The sequence below is a fragment of the Helobdella robusta genome (genome assembly GCF_000326865.2).
Source record: "Helobdella robusta unplaced genomic scaffold HELROscaffold_14, whole genome shotgun sequence".
NCBI classification, from domain to species: Eukaryota; Metazoa; Annelida; class Clitellata; order Rhynchobdellida; family Glossiphoniidae; genus Helobdella; species Helobdella robusta.
The window spans coordinates 3,102,271-3,128,836 of record NW_008703782.1 but is presented as its reverse complement, the minus strand read 5'-3'; the positions used below and the strand labels follow the sequence as shown (position 1 = coordinate 3,128,836).

The window sequence follows — 26,566 nt, the reverse complement described above, 5'->3', positions numbered from 1 at the left end:
GTAACAAACACGTGTAATGCAGCATGCACCAACCGAGGGACTCTTAGGAATGACCCGTGGACCATAGCAATTCAGCAGGCTGACCAATCTTTCCCTCGTGCGAGTCTAAAAGATGATGATGAGGATGATGACAATGTAATGATGGTAATTTGGTTATGACGCAATAACGACGATGAAGATGACGGCGATGCAATGATAAAGTCGTAACAATGTTATTTATTATGAAAAATAATAATGATCCAATGATGTTGAATGATAATATGATTAGGATAACTTAATGATGATGCCAAATTACGAGATTAACAAGCCGCGTTATGTCTTTAAAATTTTGATACAAAAATACAAACACTATTTAATCATTACCCAGATTTTTTTTCCTTGAGTTAATCAAATGCGAAATAAGCAGATAGATAATAATCCGACCTGAGATGCCAGCGGTTTCTTCCAGCTGCTCAGAGCACCTCCCTCTCCACTTGAAGCCCCCGTACTCATCGACCCCGTCTCCATGACTGCCCCAACTCCCAATTTGGTCGAGCTGTTGTTTGTGTCATGACGTTGTTGTTGTTGAGTTGATGTGTTGAATGTTTGCTGTTGTTGTTGTTGGTGGTGGTGGTGTTGTTGTTGTTGATTGTTTTGCAGGTCCCAGTATTTGGCGCCAATAATTTGGATTTGTGAGGAATCGAACCTGAACTCCATTGTTCGCCCTGCGAACGTTCATGAGTTGGAAGATGAAAAATTCGTGCAATTGTCTGTTTTCAATGTAAATATTATCATCCATTCGTCACTACAGAATCAACAGACAACCACAAACAACCACCCCATCGCAGAATCACGAACCAACCAGGCAATTCCTTTTTGATTTCAGTCGTCGTAAACGCTCCCCCGTGCGACGGAAGTGGGACAAAACGAGGAAGATCCGTAATCAGCATGGAATTCCTGTTACTGACCATGTTGTTGTTGTTGCTGCTGCTGATGTTGATGTTGCTGATGTTGTTGTTGGATGGTACTGCGGTGAGAGATGATGAACGAGATACGCATTGTTTGATGATCTGCTGGGCTTCCTTGTAGTGGTGTGGGTTCTGTCGGAGGTGACCATGGGAAGAAGTCAGTTAAAAAAACATCATCACATAAGAAAATTAACTTTTGATCTGACGATTTGAAAGTACAGAAAATATATCATTATATAAACAAAAACAAATATCTTTACAATAAATAACACGGATAAAATAAAGAAGAGCCACACACTCTATTCACCTCAATAAATCTGGCAACGACTCTGAGCAGGTCAGCATTGATGGATGGTGATGGAGACACAGAGATATCAACGTATAAGACGATGCAGAGCAAGATTTGAAGAACTGGTCCCTGGGTGCAGTTCGGTCCTTTGTCCAGCACCTGCTCGTACAATGGTTTCATCGTAATGACATTATTGGAGGGTTGGTCTTTAGCGATCAGGATATATAATAATCGGAGACAAGAAATGTTTAAATGGAATAAAAAAAAAAATCAAAAATTCTGTCCAGGCGAGGAAAAGGACAAAATGAATGGACGCATGCAGACACGTGTACTTCAGCTGCCAGAACTCTGCCAGCTAATGCTATACAATAAATAAATGTTACTGTGTAACTAAACTTAGCACACTTTTGCAACATTTCCTGTTCTCACCATTGCAAACCAACGCGTCGACCCAACAAAATTTTTATCATTCCCATCGTCCAAGCAAAACTTTCATCGCATCACATTCCATGCAACGAAACAACGAAGGAACAGCCACAACCTCGACCAGAAACGCAATGACAGCATCACTGATGCTTGAGTAGACGTCGAAGAGGTACTTGATGACACACTTGGTCCACTGCGTGCAATCCTTCTTGAACGTCCGCTGACTGTAACTGATCATGACGCTGGCCAGGTGCTCCAGTCCTCCTGTGCTCTGCATCACGCGACACATCTGTCGCAGGCAGTCGCGAGCAATTGTTATGCACGTTTCTTACATGTAGTGTGTTTGCATCTTGTTGCGGCATACAAAACATGTTTTTTCAATGTACAATACTTTCTTCTCGAAAATGACTGACAATAAAAATTGACATCAATCAGTCAAATTCATATTTTTTACCATTAGTACGTTACAGTAAACATCTAGTGGAAAAATGTTCTTCTAAAAAACACGCAAATCTTTTAATCACATATTTTCATTTTAGAGCTCAATCAATTCACCGCCAAAAAGACAAAAAGAAGCCAAACAAGCGACTAGCCTCAGCAATTCTGAAAGCAGCATTACTGTTGTTCTTGGTGGGCTCCTCATAGTTGTCCACCAACATTGGCAGGAGGGCGACGATATTCATCGGCAGACCTTTCATAAATAATCAGAATTCAAGGGAAATTACGAACAAGTTGAAATGACAATATTATAAGATGATGACGTCATCTTCAGCATCATCCATCTCTTCCGTAACCTTTCACTAACCATCTTTTCCAGTTGGATCGATGATGTTGACAGTCAGATAGTCAGTGAGTTTGGATAGAAGGTTCCAGGTGGGCTCCAGAGTGAGGTTCGAAGTGAGACCCTTCAGAAGAAGTGAATGCACCCCTGGAAAATCGTGCCAGTAGATGGCGTGCAAGATCTTGTCGAGTTTCTCGTAGCATTCAGAACGATTGGGAGGCATGTAATTTATAACCTGGATGTTGGAGGTGGTTGGAGGTTGCTTTGTGTTGAGGAACATTTCAAAGTGTTATCACTCAAACTGATTGAATAAAGTCATGAAGATGCAGATTTGAAAAAAAAAACATATTATTTCATTAATTAAAAAACATACTTTAAAATGTTAGTCAAATAAACATAAAAACAAACATAAACCAATTTCTATCGATTTAAAATAAAAAATAAACAGATTCAACTTAGCTAGCAAATCAGAAGTTAATAAATCAACAAATATGCTAACTATCCAGCCAGTCAACCAACCAGCCAACCAGCCAGCCAGCCAAACAACCAGTCGAACAAACCTTCAACCAACCAACCTTATCCAGTAATCTGACAGCCATAAGGAACTCATATTCGAAATCAGACTCCATGAGTGAAACTGTGATCCAGAACATCTGCGCTAGGACATTCAAGCGGTCTTCATGCAGTAGAGCATCAGGTGTGGCATGCTTAAGTGATAAGGTGCTCTTCGATCGCAGCAGGTTGATGTTGTTTGCAGACGTCGATGGAGAAGTTGACGATGGTGACGACATGGAACTCGGTGGTGAGGTTGCTGCTGCTGCTGCATCATTGGCAACATCCGTTTCCAGCAGCAGTTGTTTTTGTTGTGCTTGTGTCGATTTTGATTGTTGGGGAATGGAAACAAGTTCTGAGCAAGCGAAATTGCATCATAATAATTATATAAAAACTATCCTTCACTTCCAACGCCAATAACTACTTTGAAAAAAAAATTTTTTAATTTTTTTATCACACAAACAAAGATGATGTAGAAAACAAAAGATTAGTAGAATAAACAAACAATCGCAAATAGAACCAAATGCATATTAGCCACATACATTCCCATCACAATAGAGCAACGTACAACACCGCTGCACACCTTTGTGCTCCATGATGGGAGGTGATGATACGATGTTCTTCCTGGCTACTAACGATGACGGGTTATTGATGTTGTTGCGATACAACAAACTTGCCAGCGGTTGCTGTGGTTGTGATTGTTGTTGTTGCTGTTGGTGCGATTGTTGTTGCTGTTGTTGTGATTGTTGTTGTTGCTGCTGCTGCTGTCGAAGCGAACTCAAGTTTTTGAGGTTCAGGTTCAACTTGGAGGATGTGATCTTGTCCAGATTGGGTGTTGATAAACAAACGTCCTTGAGAGTCTGGCAGAGGTCGTCATCGAGGTGGTCCACCGCCGACTCCAAGGTCAACATTATTTCCGTCACGTAACCCTTCAATGTATGTTAAAAGATGTTATTAGTGGCAAACGAATGCATGTATTTTCCTCTAAGAATTCAAATTCATTAGAGCGAAACATTAAAATAATACCAACTATTTTATATAATCTAATCCAACTTATTTAATGAAAGTTTAGTGATAACATAGAGTAAGCACCTCATTCTCAAATGAGAGTTTAAATATGCGTTTAGAGACTCATGAATTAAATGTAGAGATATGATTCCACATAGTAAACAATCAAAACCGCCATCTATCTAGAACAAACAGTACAAGTGAACGGTGGGCAGCAGTAGTAGCAGCAAACAAACAACCTGCATGTCTTCCCCTTGCTCGGCTACTGTCTCAACCAGACGGGAGAGAACGTCGCAAAGATCGTTAGCCGTCAGAGGAATATGAAGAGATCGGAAGATCTTGAAAGGTTTATTGCATTTATAAAAATTATTCTAGTTGGTGACTTGTGCAAAAATGAGAAATATCGACACCAACTTCATCAATTCATCTACTCATCCATCCGTCTATCTTTCTATACAGCAACTCCTTCATTCATCTATTCATCCATCTATCCATCCATCAATCCATCCAACTATCAATTCATCTATCCATCTATCTATTTATCAATCCATCTATCAATCCAACCGTCCACCTATTAATCCATCCATCCATCCATCCATCCATCCATCCATCAATTCATCTATCAATTCATCTATCCATCCATGCTCCTACCTGGAAAGACCTGCCAGCATAATGTCTAGAAGAGCAGGAGAGAGCCATGTGAATTGCTTCTTGCGCCCACCTCTGCTCGATGTGAGCCTGGATCTGCACGTGCTTCAGTATCAGCACGACGTACTGCAGGAGATGTTCAATGTGCTCCACACTCTTTATGTGCTGCATCTTCGACGTTATGTCCTCGTAACTCCACAGTGGACGGCATCTCCTGGACATATTCGTTGAAAATGTTTAAAAAAAAAAATCCGTGAATTCTCAAAAATTTAACAAATACAAATTATTAAGAATAATTTATTATTTTAATAAATTTAAATTATTAAATTTTTAAAAAGATTCAGCTTGTACTGCGGTTAACAATATTCTCGTGGGATTTTGTTCTAAGAATTGACCAACATGCCCTTAGCATAACCTAGTTCAACATAACTTTATTTATCCCTAGCTAACAGTGTTTCATGTTACAGCTGAATTCTTCTCTTCCTAAATGTTATTTTGTAGTGAACTCACCAGTGTCTGATGATATCTGCCGTAAGAAAAACACACAAAAGCATACGTGCATCGAGAAATATGTTGAGTGAAATCTACAAAATCAAGATTCTTTAGCAACTCTCAAATGCACATGAGCTAAACAATTTCTTACGGCATCTGAATTGAGGCAGCCATCAACAAACGGACTATTTAATCAGTCAACAAACCAGCCAGCCAGCCAGCCAGCCGACCGATCGATCGATCAATCAACCAATCAATCAATCATCCAATCAATCAACCAACAACCAACCAACCAATTAATTAATCAATCGATCAATCGATCAATCAATCAATCAATCAGCCAACCAACCTCGTAAGAAGAAATTCGATAATTAGTTTTGTGGCTTGATCGACTGTCTCAATGACAGTGATTGGCGGGAGAGTATCAAAGTTATCTACAACCAAGTTGTCAACAACTTTCTTTGAGGTTGTTGTTAATTGCTGCTGTTGTTGCTGCTGCTGTGGTTGAACGCTGTCTCCAAATTCATCTGACAAAATGCAGTTGAATAGAATATACATTATCCAACATATTAACAACATCATCATAAATAAGAAAGACTAGACTATCACAACGACATGTAAATCAAAGATGAAATAGAAGAGCTAATGCTGAATGTTCAAAAACTACAAAACTCAATGTAAACACAGAGTGAGCCAAAAAAATAGTATCAAACATTAAAGGACATAGCATCCATATGTCAAATGACGAACCAGGAAGGACATCCCGGTAGCCAGCAACTGAAGACATGAGGGAGGAGGAAGATGACAACAACAACGATGACGACGACGTTCGTTGTTTGTCGGCGAACAAGTAGGTAGGTTCGTTGATCGACTGGTTGTTGATGATCAGTCGCGCCATATAGAACGGATTGACCTGTGTGGTTGCCAGGAGCAACTTTAGCAGCAACTGCTTGCTGTTCTCGTGAATCAGTGGTCGAGTGTTGTCCAGACCTTTGTTCAATGGTGTTTGTAGGTCGGATTCAATGGAGTAAATAATATGTCCAAGTATGAAAGTAAGATGTATAGTATGGTTTAAATAGTTTAGTGGCTAGAAGATTCACTTGAAATAATCATCCTAAACAGTCAACTAAAAAACAAATAATGAAATTATTCTAGACTCAAGAAATGAGCCAAAAAATCATAAAAATAATAACTAAGCCAACCAGTTGACCGATCGACAAACCAGCCAACCAACTGACCAATCAACTAATTGATGATTCAACCGACCGATTGATCGAACAACCAACCAACCAAGAAATATGATGTGGAGGATTAGTGGAGTGTGCATGGACCAGTCAACAGGAACCATGCCGTCCATCAGCAAATCAGTCAACAACATCATCGCCAAGTTGCATCTGTTGTTGTTGTCGTATTGTTGTTGTTGTTGCTATGTGTTGTTGTACATCGCGATAGGAGGTTGATTGCAAAGAAAATATGATAATGATGACGATGATGTGGCCGATGATAGCAAGAATAAAAAAAATGAAAAGACTAGAACAATGTGATAAGTTAGCGGCAGATCATTCTATATTAACTATTCATTAATACATCCTGAAATTGAAAACTAAGTAAAATTTATCGTCAATATCCAAAACCATTTCAAACCTTTGATACGGTGGATTTGGCAGCGGGGTGGACGAGGGTAGCATGTTAGAAAGGGGGGCATAGAACCCCCCGTAAGCAGGCATCGGTAGGGGGTGAGGCTGGTGCGGATTCAAGGACCTCATCAGATCGCCTGGATCCTGGAAAATTCCTTGCAGTTCTGGTGTTGGGAAGTGGAGGAATATAATTTGGTTATTTGCTGTGTTGATGGTGAATGAATGAATAAAATGAATAAATGAATGAATGAATGAATAAATGAATGAATGAATGAATAAATGAATGAATGAATGAATGAATGAATGAATGAATGAATGAATGAATGAATGAATGAATGAATGAATGAATGAATGGAATGAAATGAATGAATGAATAAATGAATAAATAAATGAATGAATGAATTAATGAATGTGAATGAATGAATGAAATGAATGAATGAATGAATGAATAAATGAATGAATGAATGAATAAATGAATGAATAAATGAATGAAGATGTGAGAGGTTATTTGATTTCTCAATTCAGTGTTTAATTTATATAATTAAATTAAATTAATTGTGAATCATTTAATTTTAGTATTTTAAAATGTACATTTACTTCCTAAGAATGGTTTAACGTTGAAATATAAAAACATTAATCATTAGCGGCAAACTTTCAAACAGGAAACTGCCAAAGATGAATAAAACAATCCTTAAAACGTCACTACGTAAAAATAAACATCAACAATAATAAAATCATTAAAAAATACAAAAAAAAATTGTAGTCCATTACACAATTATTATGCCCTCGTCAATTATAAAGTGCCAGCAACACAGGAAGCAGTAGCAGCAACAACAAAACCGACATAACATTTGTACCAACAACAGCTGCGACAGTAACGACAACAGCTTCAGCAACTACAACAGCAACAACATCAGCAGCAGTAATAACATTAACGGCAGTAATAGCAGCAATATCAACAGCAGCTGCAAACACACAACAAATGCTACCTTCTTGAAAGTTCTTGGAGTTGTTGAAGTTGTTAGGACTGGTTGATGGCCGAATGTTGGGAACTGTTGCTGGGCCAGGCCTGTTTCAATTATGCCAATGAATGCGGCGAAGATGAGGATGATGAGGAGGATGATGATGATGAAGAAGAAGATGATGATGAAGAGGACGAAGAAGATGATGATGATGAAGAGGAAGAAGATGATGAAGACGACGACGATTACGAGGATGAAGAAGATAATGACGACGAAGATGAAAACGAATGCGAAGACGATGATGAAGACGACGATGAAGACGATGATGATTAAAAACTAAAAAATTATAACAGCGTATACAGGTATGTAAATCGTTGCATCTGAACACCATGCACGCATGCACAACAAACAACTTTATATTCACCAATACATACCATCACACACATACAAATTCTAGCCACATGAAGTTACAAAACAACACACACACACTCACACACACATACACACACACACACGAACAAACACACATGTCACATTCAGGTAAGCACAATGCACCAACAGGTCAGCACTGATGAGCTTGGATGGGTCTTCAGCGCTGTGTCTCTTTGTGTGTATGAGTCCAAGATGTTGTTGATGATGTTGCTGAGGCTGTTGTTGATGCTGTTGTTGATGATGTTGCAAGTTCCTCTCAACATTGTTGGTGCCATCGTCGTCAACACTCGCTGATGTTGCGATCTGTCGCTTGGTCAGCCTGAAGAACGGAGCTGTTTCTATTCGCTCTACATTGAAGTTCAGTGGCTCTATGGTCTGTCGTTTGGTTGGATGGTCAGGCGGGCGGTTGACTGATTAGTTGGTCAAGTGGTTGACAGATTGAATTGCTGATTGAATTGTTGATTGATTGATCGGTTGGCAAATAGAACTGTCTATCAATTGATTGATATGTGTAATGAAAACGAATACTCATTCTTTCAAACCCCACAGCTCGATAGTAATCCTATTTCACTTTATGTAGATATGCAATCAATACGAAATAAAACATCAATCTTGTTTATGTGTGGTGTTGCAAAATTGAAAAATTTGAAGCGTAAAATATGAGAAGATTTTGAAAAAGACAACTGTCAAATATCAAACAAACTATAACTAAGAACAATCCAACTATCAATTAAATCTCGATACATGTCTTCCAATACATTGATAACAATTTAATTTAATTTAATTATGTTATAAATAAAATAAATAGATTAATTAATTAATTAATAGAAAACATAAGATAATAAATAAAAAAGGGCTCAAATTAAATTCCACTATCAGCAACAAAATAAATCTAAATTTCACAATATTGATTAAAAAAATAAATAAATAAAATGATATAAATAGACAAATAAATAAACAGAAAATAATGGGCGACAGTGAATTGCGAAATGAAACATGACGAGACGGATTGTAACTAAAATTATTTTTTTTATTATTCTTTAAAAATCAGGATCTGACAGACGCAGAAACTGTTACAGCATGCAAGGTAGTGGTACGAAATTAAACAAATAAAAAATATTAAAAAAATAAATAAACGGAGAAATAAAAATGTTTCAACATGAAAGATAAAATAAAATAGAATAAAATAAATAAATGATATATTTACCCTCAGTTCGTTCATGAGCTCGTCGATCAGATGGTCCTTGCGAGTTCTAGCCAGATACGTTATAATCTTTTTCGCCTGTTGATTCAATTGAAAATTCAATAAATTCAATGCATCTAACATGTATCTCTAGAGTCTAGACAGATATAAAGTCTAAGCAGATATAAAGTCTAGGCAGATATAAAGTCTAGACAGATATAAAGTCTAGACAGATACAAAGTCTAGACAGATACAAAGTCTAGACAGATTGATCAAAAAATACCAAATAATTAATTGGTATTGTAACGAAAAATTTACAAATGTAACAAACAACAGCTAACAACTTTTATTGGGCAGTTCAAATAAAAATATAATTATAAAACGGTAATTAATATAACACGTAGTATCCATTTTAACGTAATTTTTTAAAAGATATCTGCGACTGATACACAAGTATCATAGTTAAAAGTGTATCACAATTTAAAGTATCTTGGGAATGAAAAAAATGAAGGAATGAATGAATGAAGGAATGAATATCCAACTAACACTTGAGACAATGATTTGTGGGTACATGCCGACGATGATGATTAGGTACCTTATGATGGTTGGAAGGTTGCCTGTTTAAATTGCCATTAGATGATGAATGGATGGTGTGTGGATAGTGAATGGATGGATAACGAATGAATGAATAGATGAATGGATGAATGAATGAATGAATGAACGAACGAACGAATGAATGAACGAATAATCAAACAAAAGAATGAACGAATAAGACAACTAACCCGGCCAACATGCGACCAATGCAGACCACAAGTTCTCAATCTCTTTTGAATGAACTGTTCCTAACTGATCACATGTTTGTTTTTTTTTTTAAATAAATTTGGTTACTATCTTAAGATCATTACAATAAAAGAAACAGCGTCCATTTGAACCAACGAGATTACAATGCTTATCATTTTTTGGTAACAATGATGAACAAATTTTGATAAAATAACTCAAATTAAAATTGATGAGTAGAATTAAGAAGAAAATTGTGGATTCTTCCAACAACCGCATGACAACATCAACAACAACAAGCAATAACCAACAACAAATAACACACAACAACTAAAAAAAACTAACACACACAAAAACAAAACACAGAACACAGTAATCTACAATCAACAACAACACAAAAATGCGACAACATGTAACAACAATTCAAAATGGACAGAACACACACACACACACACACACACACACACACACACACACACACATGTAGTTAGCCAGCTACCTTGATGGTGATGTACATGAGATTGTTGAGAACCATATTGGTGGCCTCAGCCGACCCCCACCCCACCCCAGAGAGCGGTGGTTTCGTTGTGTACGTTGTTGCAGTTGACGATGGATTCGTCAGGAAGTTTGTCTTGTATGAATTCAATGAGTCCAGAGTGTTGTGGTTGCTGTTGTTGTTGTTGTGGTAGTTGTTGTTGTTGACGGCGGCACTGATGTCGACCAGTTCAACGTTGTGCAACCACGGGATGATGTAGTTCAGCATGTTCTGGCAGATGGAGGGAGGGGCCGATGTCAGTCTGTGAGTCACTTCTGTTTTGTGGGAACGTGTTTTTTTTACGTGATACGTCAATCTGATTGCATGACAACTCCAGATCGTTGGAGTCGGATGAACTATCTCCGACTCAGACACTCTGATACATCACTCAAACAGACGAAACCAACTCTAATACAAAACTAAATGGATAACAAAAGAGCCAAAAACACGATGCCAACGGCGAAGAATTGACAAACCAGAGAACATGGGCATGGTGAGATCCGGATGGAGCAGTGCCAACCTCATTGAGATCTGAAGCTGAGACCAACTACTCAATCCGTTAAACAACTCTTCCCTCAGAGCATTCCTCCTTTCCTCCTCATCATTCGTCATGTCTGTCGTGGTGGCCGCCGCTGTCGACGAGACCGCTGCGATAGCTGCAGTGGTGTGCAAGATGACGACATCATCCATAAAGAAGCGCTTGTAGAGGAGTCGAAGTAGCTGAATGGCCGTGTTGTGGATGTTTGGCCTGGAAGATCCGCAGCACATGAGGGTCACGTTCAGCATGGACATCTGCTCGCAAGGGTACTCTCTGTACGTGCGTGTGTGTTTGTGTGTGTATGCGCGTATGTGTGTGTGTGTGCGTATGTGTGTGTGTATTAGTGTTTCGATTTCAAACTAATATAAAAAAGTTATTTATGAGAAATAAGGGAATAATAAACATAAATGATACTCTCTGCATTCTTCCAGAATAACATTCAACGGTTATTGACCACCAGAACTTTTCTACACTGACTGACCTGGCATTGAAGACAAGAGCCAACGCATTGAAGCAGCCATCGGCCACCTCGCTGGAACCCGTGTAGCACCTATCCAGCACCCACTCCAGTAATGTCTGCGCCTCCGAGTTGAACTCAAGCAGCAACACAATCGTCTCTTGCACCAGTTTGTAGATCTGGAACAGAGAATGATGTTTAAAGAACTTAATCAGAATGTTTATAGTCGTTATTTCGAATTTCTATTAAGCGTTGCCATCATGACGTCCAACAGTTCAATTAAGCAGAGATGACCGAAGCAAGCTACCTTCTCATCGTGGACGGACAGGAGTTTACTGAGCCAGACGTAGATGTCGCCGCCCTCGTTGAGGTTGGAGGGATCGTAGACAGGACCGCAGCAGAGTGTCGATGCACAGGCCTGCAGTGCCGCCATCTCCAGCTCGCTGTACTGATCGTTACGACGCACGTGGTGTCTGTAGCTACAGGGAGCAATGTCGAATAGGTGGAGCACTTCTTATTAAAACATACGCAAGCCAAATATACTGAAGTTTCAGTAATATTGTGCATGTTATCTCAACTATGTATCTATCTTATAAACAAATCAAGCATGATTCCGTCTTATTCCATTACATTAGATTACGAAACACGACAATCTATAAAGTTTTGAAATGCATTCAAACATCAAAATTTAGTCTTTTTATATTCAAATAATTACCCAATTTATCAGCATTCGTGTAGTTGGGTTATAATACATAACTATAGCACGTTGCATAACAAATATTACATCACAAAACATTGCTCCAAATAACATCTCGTCATTGTATCTCAACGTTACTTACATTTTTCGTTACATCACATCACATGACATGACATGACATGACATGACATGACATGACAGCACAAACCTCTTATCAGCGCCAACAAGCGGCAGACCGAACTTACCACACCAGGTAGCAAACAACGTGCAGAGGCCTGCCCTCAGGTCCTGCGACAACAACTTGTGACGCTTCGAAACTGTCGGCGTGTCAAATTTGCAAGTGCACGTTTATGTCATTTGTGATCCATGTGAGTAATCAAATGTATGTATGTAGGTAATCAAATTTGTGTAAACAATCAAGTGTAGTGAAATGTGTATATGGGGCATTCAAATGTCTGTGAGCATTAAAGCGTGTTCAAATGCATGAAAATAATTGAAAATTATCAAACTTAAATGAAGATGTCACTGAGTCCAAAAATTGTTGAAAATTTTCCAACAAAAAGATAAAATATAAACTTTAAACTGGCATGCAGACACATACATACAAGCAAACAACAACACATACAACAATAAATGTATACAAAAAAGAGAGCTCGCAAACTTCTGATGTTTTTCAGAAGAAGCGTTCCAGAAATTTTGCAAAACAATATATTTCAGTACAGCCCAATACAATACAATACAATACAATACAATACAATACAATACAATACAATACAATACAATACAATACAATACAATAAAATCAATACAATGCAACGCAGATTGTGCAATACAATACAGTGTAATATAATACAACAGACCACAAAACAACACAATACAGCACAATATAACACAACAAAACACACAAACACAAGTACAGACATAAACATACAGATAAACACACACAAACAACAAACAGACCTGGTGTATTCTTAATGAGATTATGGATAAATTTACTGAAGTACAATCTAATCTCATTCAAAGTTGAACCTGCAGTGCAACAAATGATTGAGAAGATTAATGATGAAATAATGATTAATAAATGATTAATTAGTTAATTAAACACAGTTTAAGTTAATTAATTAATTATTTAATTATTTAATTAATAAACAATCAAGTCATTTACATAATAGTCACCATCCCCAAAATCGTAAACATCAACATAACCATCAATCATCATCTCCATCATATCGTCACCATCATCTTCATCGCCATCATCATCCCACCACACGACCTACCCTCCTTATCGGCTTCATGTTCCAGTAAGAACCTCGTGCCATCAATGTACTCCACAAATGTGCTGCACAGGGAATCTGTTACTTGGGAGACCACTTCGTGGGAACTGTGTGTGTGTGTGCGTGCGTGTGCGTACGTGTGTGTATGCGTGTAATACTCTCTCTCCCCCTCTCTCTCTCTTTCTCTTTCTCCCTCTCTCTCTTTCTCTTTCTCTCTCTCTCTCTGTGTGCGCGCTTTTGTCGTGTGTTTGCAAAAAAATTGTTGCTAAATGTTGCGTGGCTGTCTATAACTTTCGTGTAATTTTGAAAATAAATGGTAGATTGATGGACAGAAATGTTGAGTAGATGTTCGGAAATGTTGAGCAGATGTTCAAATATGTTGAATAGATGTTGATAATTGTGGAATTATTATTGTTTGATGGAAATTTGGTATTCTTGAATATGTGAAAATTGAAATCAACAAACTTTTCAAGTGGTAATCAGTAACCAACCAACCAATCTATCATCCAACCGACCAACCAATCCATTCATCCACCAAACAAACAAACAAACGAACGAACAAACAAACGAACGAACAAACAAACGAACGAACGAACAAACGAACAGCCAACTAACCAGAGAGTGAATATATGATTTTCAGCCATGTAGTGGAAGATGCGGACCAAGGACAACCTTAGCACATCCCTCTTCTTCTTCCCCTTCAACTTCTCAGTCCTTCTGTCGATCGCATCCTTTATCAGTTGAAGCAACTCGTCGAGAAGATCTCTGTGAAGATGTAATTATGACGTCACTGTTGATGAACTACACAAATATGACGTCACTGTTAGCCAACTACATGTTAAATAGATTACAATAACGCAAAGGTGCAATGACTGCATGTGCCTGGTTGTGCTAACTGGATTCTTACAAGTTCTAATACCTTTCAGCCTGTCGTACGCAAATGTTTATAATGCGTTGATTTCATTAGTTGTTGATTGATTGATTGATTGATTAATTGATTTATTCGTAAATTCGTTGATCTGTGTGTGTGGGTGTATGTGTGAACGAGTGTGTGTGGTGTGTGTGCGCGTACGCGTGTGTGTGTTGGTGTGTGTTTGTGTGAGTGAGTGTGGGTCTGTTGTTGATACCCCCTGAGTTTGTCGTTGTTGATAAAAGGTAGAAATAACTTTAAATATTTCGGCAACATCAGCCAGTGCATCGACATACTAGGCAATATCAAACTATAAAAACTATCAATTAAAGATGAACAAACAGCTATTGAAACCTGAAAGCCAGGTAGTTGATGTGCCCTAGGGCAAAGACAGTGGTCTCCCTCATCTCAGCGATGTCGCACTTCAGGTAGGTCATGAGGTTCCTGAACATCTCGCGAGCAGACAGGCCAGGGCTGACCGGTCGGATTGTAGTCGGATCGAACCTTTCTTGCTGCTGTTGTTGTTGCTGCTGTTGCTGTTGTTGCTGCTGCTGTTGCATGCTGCTGCTGTCTGGAGTCAGTGGGCTGTGGTGAGTTGCGGAAAATTGGCGCGGTATAATGGATCGTTTCTAATAACAGCATAACCAACTTTTTAAACGTTCATTTAGTCAAATTATTTTTAATAATTGGTATTAATGATCAACCAATCATTTATTAATCATGAAATTATTCTATCAAATTAATGATAGGACAATCGTCAACTGAATAACAACCAACCGACCGATCAACCAACCAACCAATCAACCAACCGATCAACCAACCAACCAATTCCCTAACCAACCAACCTACCAACCAATCAACAAACCAATCAACCAACCAATCAACGAACCCACCAACCAATCACCTACCAACCAATCAAACAACCAATCACCTACCAACCAACCTATCAACCAACCAATTAATCAACCAACCAAATAATCAACTGATCCAACTAACCCTGGATCGGGAGAAATGCATCTATGTAACTCGACACAGTGGCTCCTCATGGCGATGCAGCATCCCATGATGACGTAATTCTTCCAGAGGCTAATGTGCATCTCTCGTTCGTTCGGTGCCTTGCGACTTCGGAGGAGAGATGACGATCTGTCACTCAGGATCGTGCTGGGACGCGTGAGTTCGTGACGTGGAACGGCGTGAAATAATGACGTGGACTTAATGAGAAAATTTGTAAAACTGTTAAATGAACATGATACAGTAATAAATGATGGACACCAGTGTAGCCAACTTACAGAGGATCGACCTGCGGTAGGAGGGTGTTGAATCGATTGTAGAGGAAGACCCAGGCAAGTTGCACGGCCGTTGGACAACATCCGGTCACATAATCCCTGTGCATGAAAATGGCGATTGATTGGAGCCAGGGGTCCAAGGAGGCGGCATCTAAAGTGTTGAAATTCATGTTGTGGCTGCTCTCGTTTGTTGTTGTTGTTGGGTTTGTTGCTGTTGTTGTTGTCGTTGTTGCAGAGTTGTTGGACGTTGTTGCAGATTCAAGCAGGTTATTGTACATGTTCCCAGATGTCCAAATGATTGAAGTTCGTTCTGTCAGCCACTGGAAGTCCACTGGGTAGCAGGAAAGAGCCGTGTTCTGAAAGTCAATGAAAAAAATTGACATTAATCGATGCAACTCGTCACACAAGAATAAATAACTCACGGCAACAACATTTTCAACAACATCGTCCTGATTAAAAACAGCCTACAAATTCAGAGAGAACAAACACAAACACACTGAAACAATCTACACCCACCCACGGAACCAACCTTCTCTTGGACTGGCAAGTGAGTGAGCACCTTCTCAATGATGATTGGACACGATCGGTCCATAACATCCAACACGCAACTTTCAGAATCCTGCGTGTGTGTGTGCGCGCGTGTGTGTGCGTGGAATGTTGCAAATTGCGTACCACACATAGTGCTTGCTATTTTTTAACTATCTATGTTCATGTGTTGTTGGTACCCACTCTTTTGAATAAATATCAAGAAAATTTTAAAGAAAAAAGTATTTAATGCTGAAATCCTCTAAACTGCTTACTAATCACTCACAAAATAGAAAGTAAAAATCGATTCTGCATCATATCTTTTGGTAAAATTTCACATAGACAAAAGCAAAACACCTCAACAAAAACTTCTTTTCAGACTATTTGATAAAAACAGAAATATCGTACAGTGGCCTCTAAAATTCAACAATTAGATTCTTCTAACATTTTTTTAATAAAAGATCTCCTTAACTTCTGATAATTAGACTGCTTCATGGATGATATAGAACGAACCTTAGGCAGAGCCAAGCAAGCAAACAGGTTCCTCGCCTCCTTCAGCGTTATGACAGCCAGCTTGCGAATGATTGGCTTGCAGCTACACAGCAGCATCAATGCTAAACTTTCAACGAGGTGCAACGTGCACCTACTCTTTTCAAGTTCACTTGCAGCAGCGAAACGAGTCGTCAGCAAATGTTGTGGCTGTTGTGGTTGCTGCTGTTGCTGCTGCTGAGATTCAGCAAAAACGTTTGGCTCCATTCTGCTCATCCTTTTGTCTTGTTGCTGCTGCAGCTGATGATGCTGGTTTGCCCTTTCTGATTTCTCCTGTGATGGAAATTATATGCTGTTCGTAACGTTACTTCAGTTGTAACATCTCCATGTTAAGCAGTAAAAAATTATCAAGAGATGTGAAATAATGGATTTTGTTAAAATTTATCCCTCTACGAAAATCAGCATATCATCATTTTCTCGTAATCAAATGATGCAACTTATAAGACACCAGCACATTGAAAGCAGTCTCACATTTCTCTCTACACCACACCATCCTCACATTCCTGTAAAATACATGCACTTGTGTCTACAGACGCACGCACACACACACACACACACACACGCACACACACACATACATTCCAAACGAAAAAACACACATGGACACACGCACACACAGACAGTTCATGACATCTCTGTTAATGTTAACCTTGACAATAGCAGCAGTTTGAGCGGATGACTTCCACTGAGTAAGCAGTGAGATGAGTCGTCTGACAGATTGTTCGATCAGCTGTGGAAAGGAATCAGTGACCTCGCGTTGAATGAAGTGCACGAAACCTGATCACAAGATTTTTTTCAACAGTTAATTTCTCAAAAGCTCTACATTTTTGGAAGAATGAAAAAAAATGCAATGAGTTGTTGGATGAGAGTCTTGGTTAAAAAATCATTCGTTGAAAATGAGTCACGATTTACAAATCAACCAACAACTAACAAGCCAAACAATCTACCCAACAAACCAGCCCACCCAATAAATCAGACCATATAACAAGCCAGCATACCTAACAAATCAGCCCACTGAACAAACCGATCCCCCTTCCAAACAAACCAGCCACCCACCAAACCAGCCACCCACAAAATAACCCGTCCACCTAACAAACCAGCCACCAACAAAATAACCCATCCACCCAGCAAACCAGCCCACCCACCATTAACAACGTCCAATCTCCACTCAGGAAGATCTAGCGAAATGTTTTGTAGAGATTGGAAAGCTAGCCTGTCGTGTTTTAAATTCATTCCAAAGTTATCAAATAATTGTTTTTTTTTTAACTTTTAGAACAAGCATACCTCGTCGATACTACATAAGCATGGAAAAAGTTATGTACACGTGTATATTAATTACATACGGTAAGCCTGAGTCAATGTTAATGTTATCATGATGAAAATTGTTAATGTAAACAAAATATGATGGGTAAGCAAACAACCATTACAAACATTAACAAACAACAGTTAAATACATTACCAAACAACCATTACAAACAAAATCCGATAAAAACGAACAAACAAAAAAGCAGACAACTAACTTCCCAAGTTCATCATCCATATGTACTGTTAGTCTGTCACAAAGACAATGGTTCAACTAAATATTGTATGGTATAAAATATTAAATAAATAAAAACATGACCCAAATAAAAACATGACCCGAATAAAAACATGACCCAAATAACAACCTGGCCCGAATAAAAACATGACCCGAATAAAAACATGACCTAAATAAAAGTGTATGGAACAGCACGTAACCTGGATATCATGTCGATGAGTTCGTACTGCGACATACCGTCGGGGATAATGCGAGGTAGGGCTGCCACACACGTTCGAAACAAATCTATCTTTGGCTTTCTCTCGCCACTACAATCATATTTTGTGTTTGTTTGTATGTTTTTTGTTTGTATGTTTTTTGTATGTATGTTTGTTTGTTTTTTTTGTTTTTACGTTTGTTTGTTTTATTTTATAAGGTTGTCATCGCCTTCGTCAGCACAGTTATCTGGACCAACCTTAGCAGATTATCAGTTTCCCTGTTAAGGTTTTCAGACCTGATGAGTAGCATGGACCTGCCGACTTGAGAGTCCAAAAATTTCAAAATGGAATCAAATGCTTTCCTCACGTGTGCGTAGTAGCCCTGTTCTTAAAAATACGCAAATGCGTGCAAGTGTTTTTTTATGCGGGTTCACATCCACAATGTATGTTAATGTTTAAGATGAAAATATTGAATGAAATTCGAGAGAACATTGAATGAAATTCGAGAGAAAATTGAACGAAATTGACCTGCAGGCCAATATTCTTGGCAGTCTGTTCGGTGAGGAATTTGTTGATGAAGGTCTTCTTGGACCTCAGGGTACCCCCCGATGGCAGCACCCCCATCGTCTGCGGCATCGGAGGTTCTATCTCCTTCTGCTGCAGTCCGTCTGCTATGACGAGGAACGCTCGAAGTCCTATGCACATCCGCTGGCGGGGTTTCACGTGGAAAGGGATGTGGTGTGATGTAATAATGAAACGTCGTGACGTCAAACAGTGCTAAAAATATTAATATGACGTCATTAAAGGTTGCAAAATAAGAAAAAAAAATGAAATTTTATTAAGTGGCGTAAAAATTTGCACCTCGTCATGCAGCAAACGAAAGCCACAAATAAGACCACAAACACCACAACGAACTAACTACCTCGGGGGCGTAGTAGGTTTTTGTGCTCTTGCCCACACCCAGCAGATCAAATATGATCTCCTTCATTGCAAAGTCCAGCCTCTCCTGTAGTTTCAACGATGATATAAATAACGGAGAGGTTTATGGAGGGGCACTACTTCAACAATGCAACAGGGCACACGTAACTATAAAGAACGCTTTTTGCGTTAAACTTACTTAACCTAAACTGGACGAGGAAACTATACACAGGCATTAGCATAACAAATTATTACGGTAAACATGCCACTAAGCATAAATATCAGGAACATAAAGAGACATGGAGACAATGGCCCAACCTGAGCAATAAACTGAACGATCTTGACGAAAATATTGAGTGGAGCATCTCTGGGCATGATGACCCTTGAACCTTTGGGAAACAAACTTCCGACAATGCTCTGCAGTCGGCTGTTTGTCGTCGTGTTACTCTCGCACTTGATGCGCACCATGTAGACCCTGCGAGAAATAATGACCATGTGTGCATGCATGCATGTTGGAAAAAAAGTTAAAGGTTACTCTCTCTTTTGCGCTTGTTTCAGAGGTTTCAACGACAAACGCACACGGCGTAATTGAATACGCGTGAAAAGCACGCATCATACACATTGCATATGATAGGCGAGGATCTCTTTGTATTCGAACCCAGTCACTGCAGTAGCGAGACCAGGCGCCTTTAACCATTGAGCCATCACGTCGAACAATGGAACAAGCAGCATCAGAAATTGGGACGAAACCCCACCAGAGTAATCTGTAGAGTGACTCGAGTGCGACACGGGCGGTCGTGCTGTCCCTCTCCTTCAACTTAGAGAGGCACTGAGTGAGGAACGTCGTCCAGTTCGTTAGGAAGAACTGCTTCTGACTGACGCACAGCAAACAAGTCACCAGTGGAAACAAAGCCTGGTAACGTGTGCGTGTGTGTGTATGTGTGTGTGTGTATGTGTGTGTGTATGTGTATGCGTATGTGTGTGTAAGTGTGTGGCATGTATAATGTGTACGATGTTAGGCGTGTTTGTTTACGTGCTTTGCGCAATTTGGAAGGATTAGTAGAATTGTACACTTGTTTTTTTTAAATCGACTATATGGAAGAAATATGAATTCGAGGCTACAAAGATTAGTGGGCATATAAGATACAAAAAAACACTATTCAGTGAGACATTACTAACAATGTGAATTAGAGAAATATTCATGAACATTCATCAATCCATTCATTCATTCATTTATTTATCCATCTGTCAACTAATTAATCAGCCTATCAATCAATCCATTAATCCATCCAACAATCATTAATCCATCCATACGTTAATCCATCGGCACATTCTACTATCCATAGCCTACTTAACGCCGACTTACCAATGAATGCCTCTTCTTCATGGCAAGATCCATGGTATGTACGTACAACATCTCCACGAACAACTTCAAGACTGGAACATTCACTTCATTCTTTGCCACCTGAGTGTCATAGGTGGGTGCGGTAGAATTTTCAAATGAAACATCTGAACATTCATAAAAACATGACACTACATTAACACTAACGACCAAAAAATACAACAACCACAGAAAACAACAATAATGACCACGACATCAAAATCCCAAACAACAACATAATATCAACAACAAATATAACACCAACAGCAAATTGACCCCAACAACCCAACAACAACTACAACAACAACAAACTGACCACAACAATCCAACAACAACAACATAGTATCAACAACAAATATAACACCAACAGCAAATTGACCCCAACAACCCAACAACAACTACAACAACAACAAACTGACCACAACAATCCAACAACAACAACATAGTATCAACAACAAATATAACACCAACAGCAAATTGACCACAACAACCCAACAACAATAACAACAAAAAGACCACAACAAGCCAACAACAACAAATTGACCACAATAATCCAACAACAATCCAACAACAACAACAAAGTGACCACACACAGCAGCAACAGGCAGCAGTATCTCAACGAAGAGACCAGCCAACGCATGTTTGATCTCCTTCTCCTTCTCCTTCAGCTCTATGAAGTACGTGCCACATTCGTGTAGGAATTGTATGCACGACTGGAAGTCTTCAATCGGATGCATCTACGTTTGTGTGTTTGCGTGTGTGTGTGTGTACATGTATGTGTGTGTGTACATGTGTGCGTGTGTGTCTGTGTACATGTGTGTGTGTGTGTGTGAGTCTGTGTCTTTGTGTGTGCTCCAGTTACGTCGAAATTACATCACCTCAGATCTTAATTTTTAAAGCCGTCATTCTCATTACGGTTTTGTTTTTATTTGTATAAATAAATCTAAATACGGTTTGTATTTATTTAGATTTATGAAAAAAATAATACACGTGCTGACAGTTACAAATATATTTAACGTTAAAAAATTATTATTATTATTACTTATTATTTTCAATTCAATTATCCCTCTCCATTCTATTCACTCCATCGTCTCTCTCTCTCTCTCTCTCTCTCTCTCTCTCTCTCTCTCTCTCTCTCTCTCTCTAACTCTAGCGACACCGACCTTCACCCTGAAGAACTTCATGCCCATGAGCAGACTGATGATGCCATGAATGGAGGCCTGCGTCTGCTCCTTACTTCTCAGCTCCTTCAACTCAAATGTGAACCTCTTGCGAACTGCCGGGAACCTGTACGGTGGATGGATGAATGGATGGATGAATGAATAAATGAATGAATGAATGAATGAATGAATGAATGAATGAATGAATGAATGCAGTCGACAAGATGTTTAACAAAAGTTAACGTATATATTAGGTAGAAATGAACCAATGCTGAATGTATGATAAACAAACGTTAGACCCATTGACTTTTAAGTGTATTCCATTCAATGACATACATTCATTTATCCATACACCCATCTACTCGTCCATTCATTCATTCATTCATTCATTCATTCATTCATTCATTCATTCATTCATTCATTCATTCATTCAGTCAGTCAGTCAGTCATTCATTCATTCATACATTCATTCATTCATTCATTCATTCATCCATTCATCCATCTATTCTTTCCATCTACATTTATTTAACCACCCATCCGTCCGTTCATTCAGCAATGGACCAACACCTGGACTTGGCCAGTACTCCAATGACCTCAGCAAAGAGATCGGCCACGATGTTGATGTTCTGCGCATTTCTGTTCAGCTGAGTCCTGACAAGTGCAATTACTCATCAATCAATCAATCAATCAATCGATCAATCAATCAATCAATCAATCAATCAATCAATCAATCAATCAATCAATCAATCAATCAATCAATCAATCAATCAATCAATCAATCAACCAATCAATCAATCAATCAATCAATCAAATATTAGTTAATACTGTTAAATCAAAAATAATCAGACCTTTAAAAATGGTGTCAAATTAACGATAAACTTATGATGGAATGGATGCAAAACATAAAAATAACGGATAGCCATGGAATTATGAATCTCAGGTAATGTTGCATGAAATGGCAAAACAAACAGACAAACCCTTCTCTATACTTGAAGTGTCTGAATGCCAAACTGATGATGTGGTTGATGAGTTCGTCGTGTCCCGGATGGTAGGGAAGCTGCGAGATGTGGTGGTGGTGGTGGCTACAGGTTAGATGCATTAAACATCCATTTCCATAATCACCACTTCAAAATATAAACTTGACGCAAAGACACTTTCAAAAACTATGAAAGAAAAAACAACGTAAATCCAATTGCAAATAAAAACTTATCGAACCTGTTTCAATATCTCAATGAGAACGAGGCAGTAAACGAAGTCCACAGCTAGCTGAATTATTCAATTAAATAACCATTATAATCGCGTCATTATTTTTATTTACAAATTTATTCTAATAATATATGTCTATATTTTGTTATTTATTGTTTTATGGGAGTCAAGCCTAGATAAGCATTTATTGCTAGGCTGACTCTTTCAGTTTTGGTGAATAAAATGGATTAAAAAAATATGAGATTAATATTCATCATAATTGTCCTGGGCGGCACGCGATTGAGTAGCGTAGTGTAGTGGGTAAGGTCCCTAGCACTGATATTGCGGTGGCAGGGATCGAATGCACAGAGATCCCTTATCTATTTAACGCAATGTGTGTGAAGCGTTCGTTGATTGGTGAATGAATGAATTAACGAACGAATGAATAAATGAACGAATTACCTCAATGAATGAATGAATGAATGAATGAACGAACGAACGAACGAACGAATGAATGAATGTGCGATGAAACAACTAACATCTCTTTTTTCACAAAGATATTCCTTCTCTCTGAAATAAAATAAGAAAATATTTCAAAATTACAGTTTAACGCAAACTTTATCTCGCCAAATACAATACAGTCCTTCTTAAAAAATTAATTCATTGGTCGGTTAGTCAATCGGCTCGTTGATTGTTTGGATGGTTGGATGATTGGTTGGTTGGTAGATTGGTTAGATGATTGGTTGGCTAATTGGATGAATGGTTGGATGATTGGTTGGCAGATGATTGGTTGGTTGGTTGATTGATTGGTTTGTTTGTTTGTCGGTTGGTTTGTTGGTTGGTCAATCGGCCATTTAGTAAAATATTGACGATTTTTCAAATTTTATTTATTAGTTTCCATTGAAAAAAAATTTTTCCACTTTAATTGACAGCATTATGATGGATAGCGTTCGTAATTTTTCTTTCAGTCTCATAGCATTGCTTTGCCTGGACAATTCTTTATTAAAAATTGCTATGAAAGTTTCATTGGTACCTATCGCCGTCCATTATGAAAGTTAAACAAGTTAGCGACGTAGAACGTTCATACGTTGATTAAGACGCTATTAAGAAACGTGCGAGCTTTCGCTTACGTGAATTTTAGAACTTTAACACGCACGCACGCAAACGCACGCATACAGAGCCAGCCATCAAGCTACATGTTAAAATTTTGGGCCAATATTGAAAAAACTACAAAAAGAAACAACGCAATTTTAGGAAAATTTTTTGAGACGATAAGCTTTTTTTATTCACAATCTTTCCCTTTTGGAAAACTAAAAAAGTTGGTCAACCGGTCGTTAAATTAAATATAGTGAGATATAGTTTCTAACGCAACTCTCCGAGAACCATCACCAACAATTGGAAAATTTGCAGTTTTGAGTACTAGCGAACAGTTGCTTTTGGGTTGAATAAATAATTGATTAACGTTTAACTGAACGTAGCCCACAGCTGCAAGAACATAAGGTTCATCTTTTACTTGTACTTTACTATTCAATCGGAGGTTGAAGGCTCAAACTATTTATTCATCGCACACCTTCCATTATAATCCTTAACATCATCACCATCAAGATTAGCATCACCCTCATCGCCACTGGCAACCCGAAGCAGTCACCCACTAGAACGTCCACCAACCCACCCCTTGCACTTGTTGCTCCTCCTATAGAGACAGTTCCCTGCCTCGTCCATGGGGTTCTGCCGATCGTACCAGCCAAACAGTGCATGCAGGAGAGAGGGGAGGCTGTTCTCCGCCACTATGGACAGTGTGCTGAGGAGCTGTTGTGTGTGTTTGTGATGAGTAGAGGAATGGCTGGCTGGATGGATGGATGGATTGATGGATGGATGGATTGATGGATGGATGGATTGATGGATGAATGGATTGATGAATGGATAGATTGATTGATGGATGGATGGATTGATGAATGGATGGATTGATAGATGGATGGATTGAGGGATGAATGGATGTATAAATGGAAAATTGCAAGAATAGATGGATGTATACATAGTTGATTAAATGAATGGATTGATGGATGCATGGATGGATGAATAGTTGAATGAATGAATGAATGAATGAATGAATGAATGAATGAATGAATGAATGAATGAATGAATGAATGAATGAATGAATGAATGAATGAACGAACGAAGGAATGAAAAAAAAGATGATCACCTGATCAAAGACTGCATCCTCTCCTCTCTGCAGCAACTTAGACAGAGGTTTGTCCTGATTCTGTGATGGACATATTCCAGAGAAAGTATCATTAGAAACAATAGCAAGCGTAAGGCATAACAAGTTTGCAGAAATTTCGAAGAAAAATTCTAAAACAATTCTCAAAACCGTAAAAAAGCCTCATTTAATTTGTGAAACTCGCAGAAAAAAAATTTATTAAAACCCAAAATTGCATTAAAAATGTATAAACAAAATTGAATAAGATAACAGAAAAATAAAACAACAACAACACATGAAAAATATGATAAAAACAAAATTAAAAGTTGCATCAACAATCAAAACAACAAATAGCAACAATAGCAACAAGAAATAGGAAACTCGTATAAAAAAATTCAACAGCTGACAGGAGGTTCAAGGACATTGTTGATTTTTTTCTCCGCCAGGACAGTGAACTCAGCAAACAACGTCTGCATAATAAACTCGCCTTGTGGAGCATTAAAATATTTTAATTAATTATGAATTATTATGAATTATTGTTATAACTATTACTAATTATAATTATTATTACTATTATTATTATTATTATATAATATAAACAAACAGTCTGGCCAGCCAGCAGCTGAAAAGACATACCTGGTTTAATGTGGGTGTTGATGTGGATGGTCTCGGGGAAGGGTACCCTCTCCCTGAGGACCCCCCACGGCAGACGCACCGGAAGTGTCGATTGCTCGGGCTCACCGGACATTGATTCTTTCTTTTTGGTTTCTTCTGTTTCTTGTACCAAAAACATTGAAATAGTTTTGGTATTTTATATAATCAATATATATATATATATATATATATATATATATATATATATATATATATGTTGGTAATAGACCATAATTTTTTTTTACAATATTCTATAAGTTCTACCGAATGTTTGGCGTTAATATGTTTGTAGTTCGTTTTATATATATATATATATATATATATATATATATAACTATAAAGTTTGATTGTTAATATGAATTATACATTATTAATGTTGTGTGTATCTTTTATAACATTAAAATGAGTAAAAAAATACTTTTTGCCTTC

At 38.2% G+C, this 26,566-nt stretch overlaps 1 protein-coding gene across 1 annotated transcript; it reads right to left on the bottom strand.

Annotated features, from left to right (window-relative positions):
- Positions 1-387: 387 nt before the first annotated feature.
- On the bottom strand, positions 388-25,971 carry HELRODRAFT_109994 (hypothetical protein; the record flags this gene model as incomplete). The annotated part of the gene is made up of 53 exons (XM_009014812.1): positions 25,891-25,971; positions 25,487-25,546; positions 24,956-25,092; positions 23,823-23,853; positions 23,314-23,364; positions 23,076-23,155; positions 22,666-22,749; positions 22,102-22,225; positions 21,532-21,675; positions 20,924-21,022; positions 20,313-20,470; positions 19,876-20,032; positions 19,562-19,645; positions 19,168-19,347; positions 18,897-19,021; positions 18,643-18,750; positions 18,426-18,458; positions 18,051-18,118; positions 17,501-17,682; positions 16,870-17,004; positions 16,361-16,450; positions 16,078-16,187; positions 15,835-16,008; positions 15,517-15,706; positions 14,900-15,060; positions 14,251-14,400; positions 13,639-13,742; positions 13,322-13,390; positions 12,551-12,678; positions 11,972-12,112; positions 11,685-11,843; positions 11,315-11,476; positions 11,146-11,263; positions 10,838-10,944; positions 10,634-10,765; positions 10,140-10,203; positions 9,904-9,974; positions 9,382-9,456; positions 8,291-8,549; positions 6,788-6,983; positions 6,434-6,537; positions 5,867-6,133; positions 5,493-5,598; positions 4,655-4,862; positions 4,243-4,341; positions 3,632-3,924; positions 3,019-3,238; positions 2,468-2,678; positions 2,245-2,353; positions 1,775-1,931; positions 1,255-1,395; positions 908-1,079; positions 388-704 (listed from the first exon to the last, which is right to left on the bottom strand). The coding sequence occupies exons 1-53, from the start codon at positions 25,957-25,959 to the stop codon at positions 388-390; spliced, it is 7,173 nt and encodes a 2,390-aa protein (XP_009013060.1). The 5' UTR covers positions 25,960-25,971.
- Between the last annotated feature and the right edge of the window lie 595 nt (positions 25,972-26,566).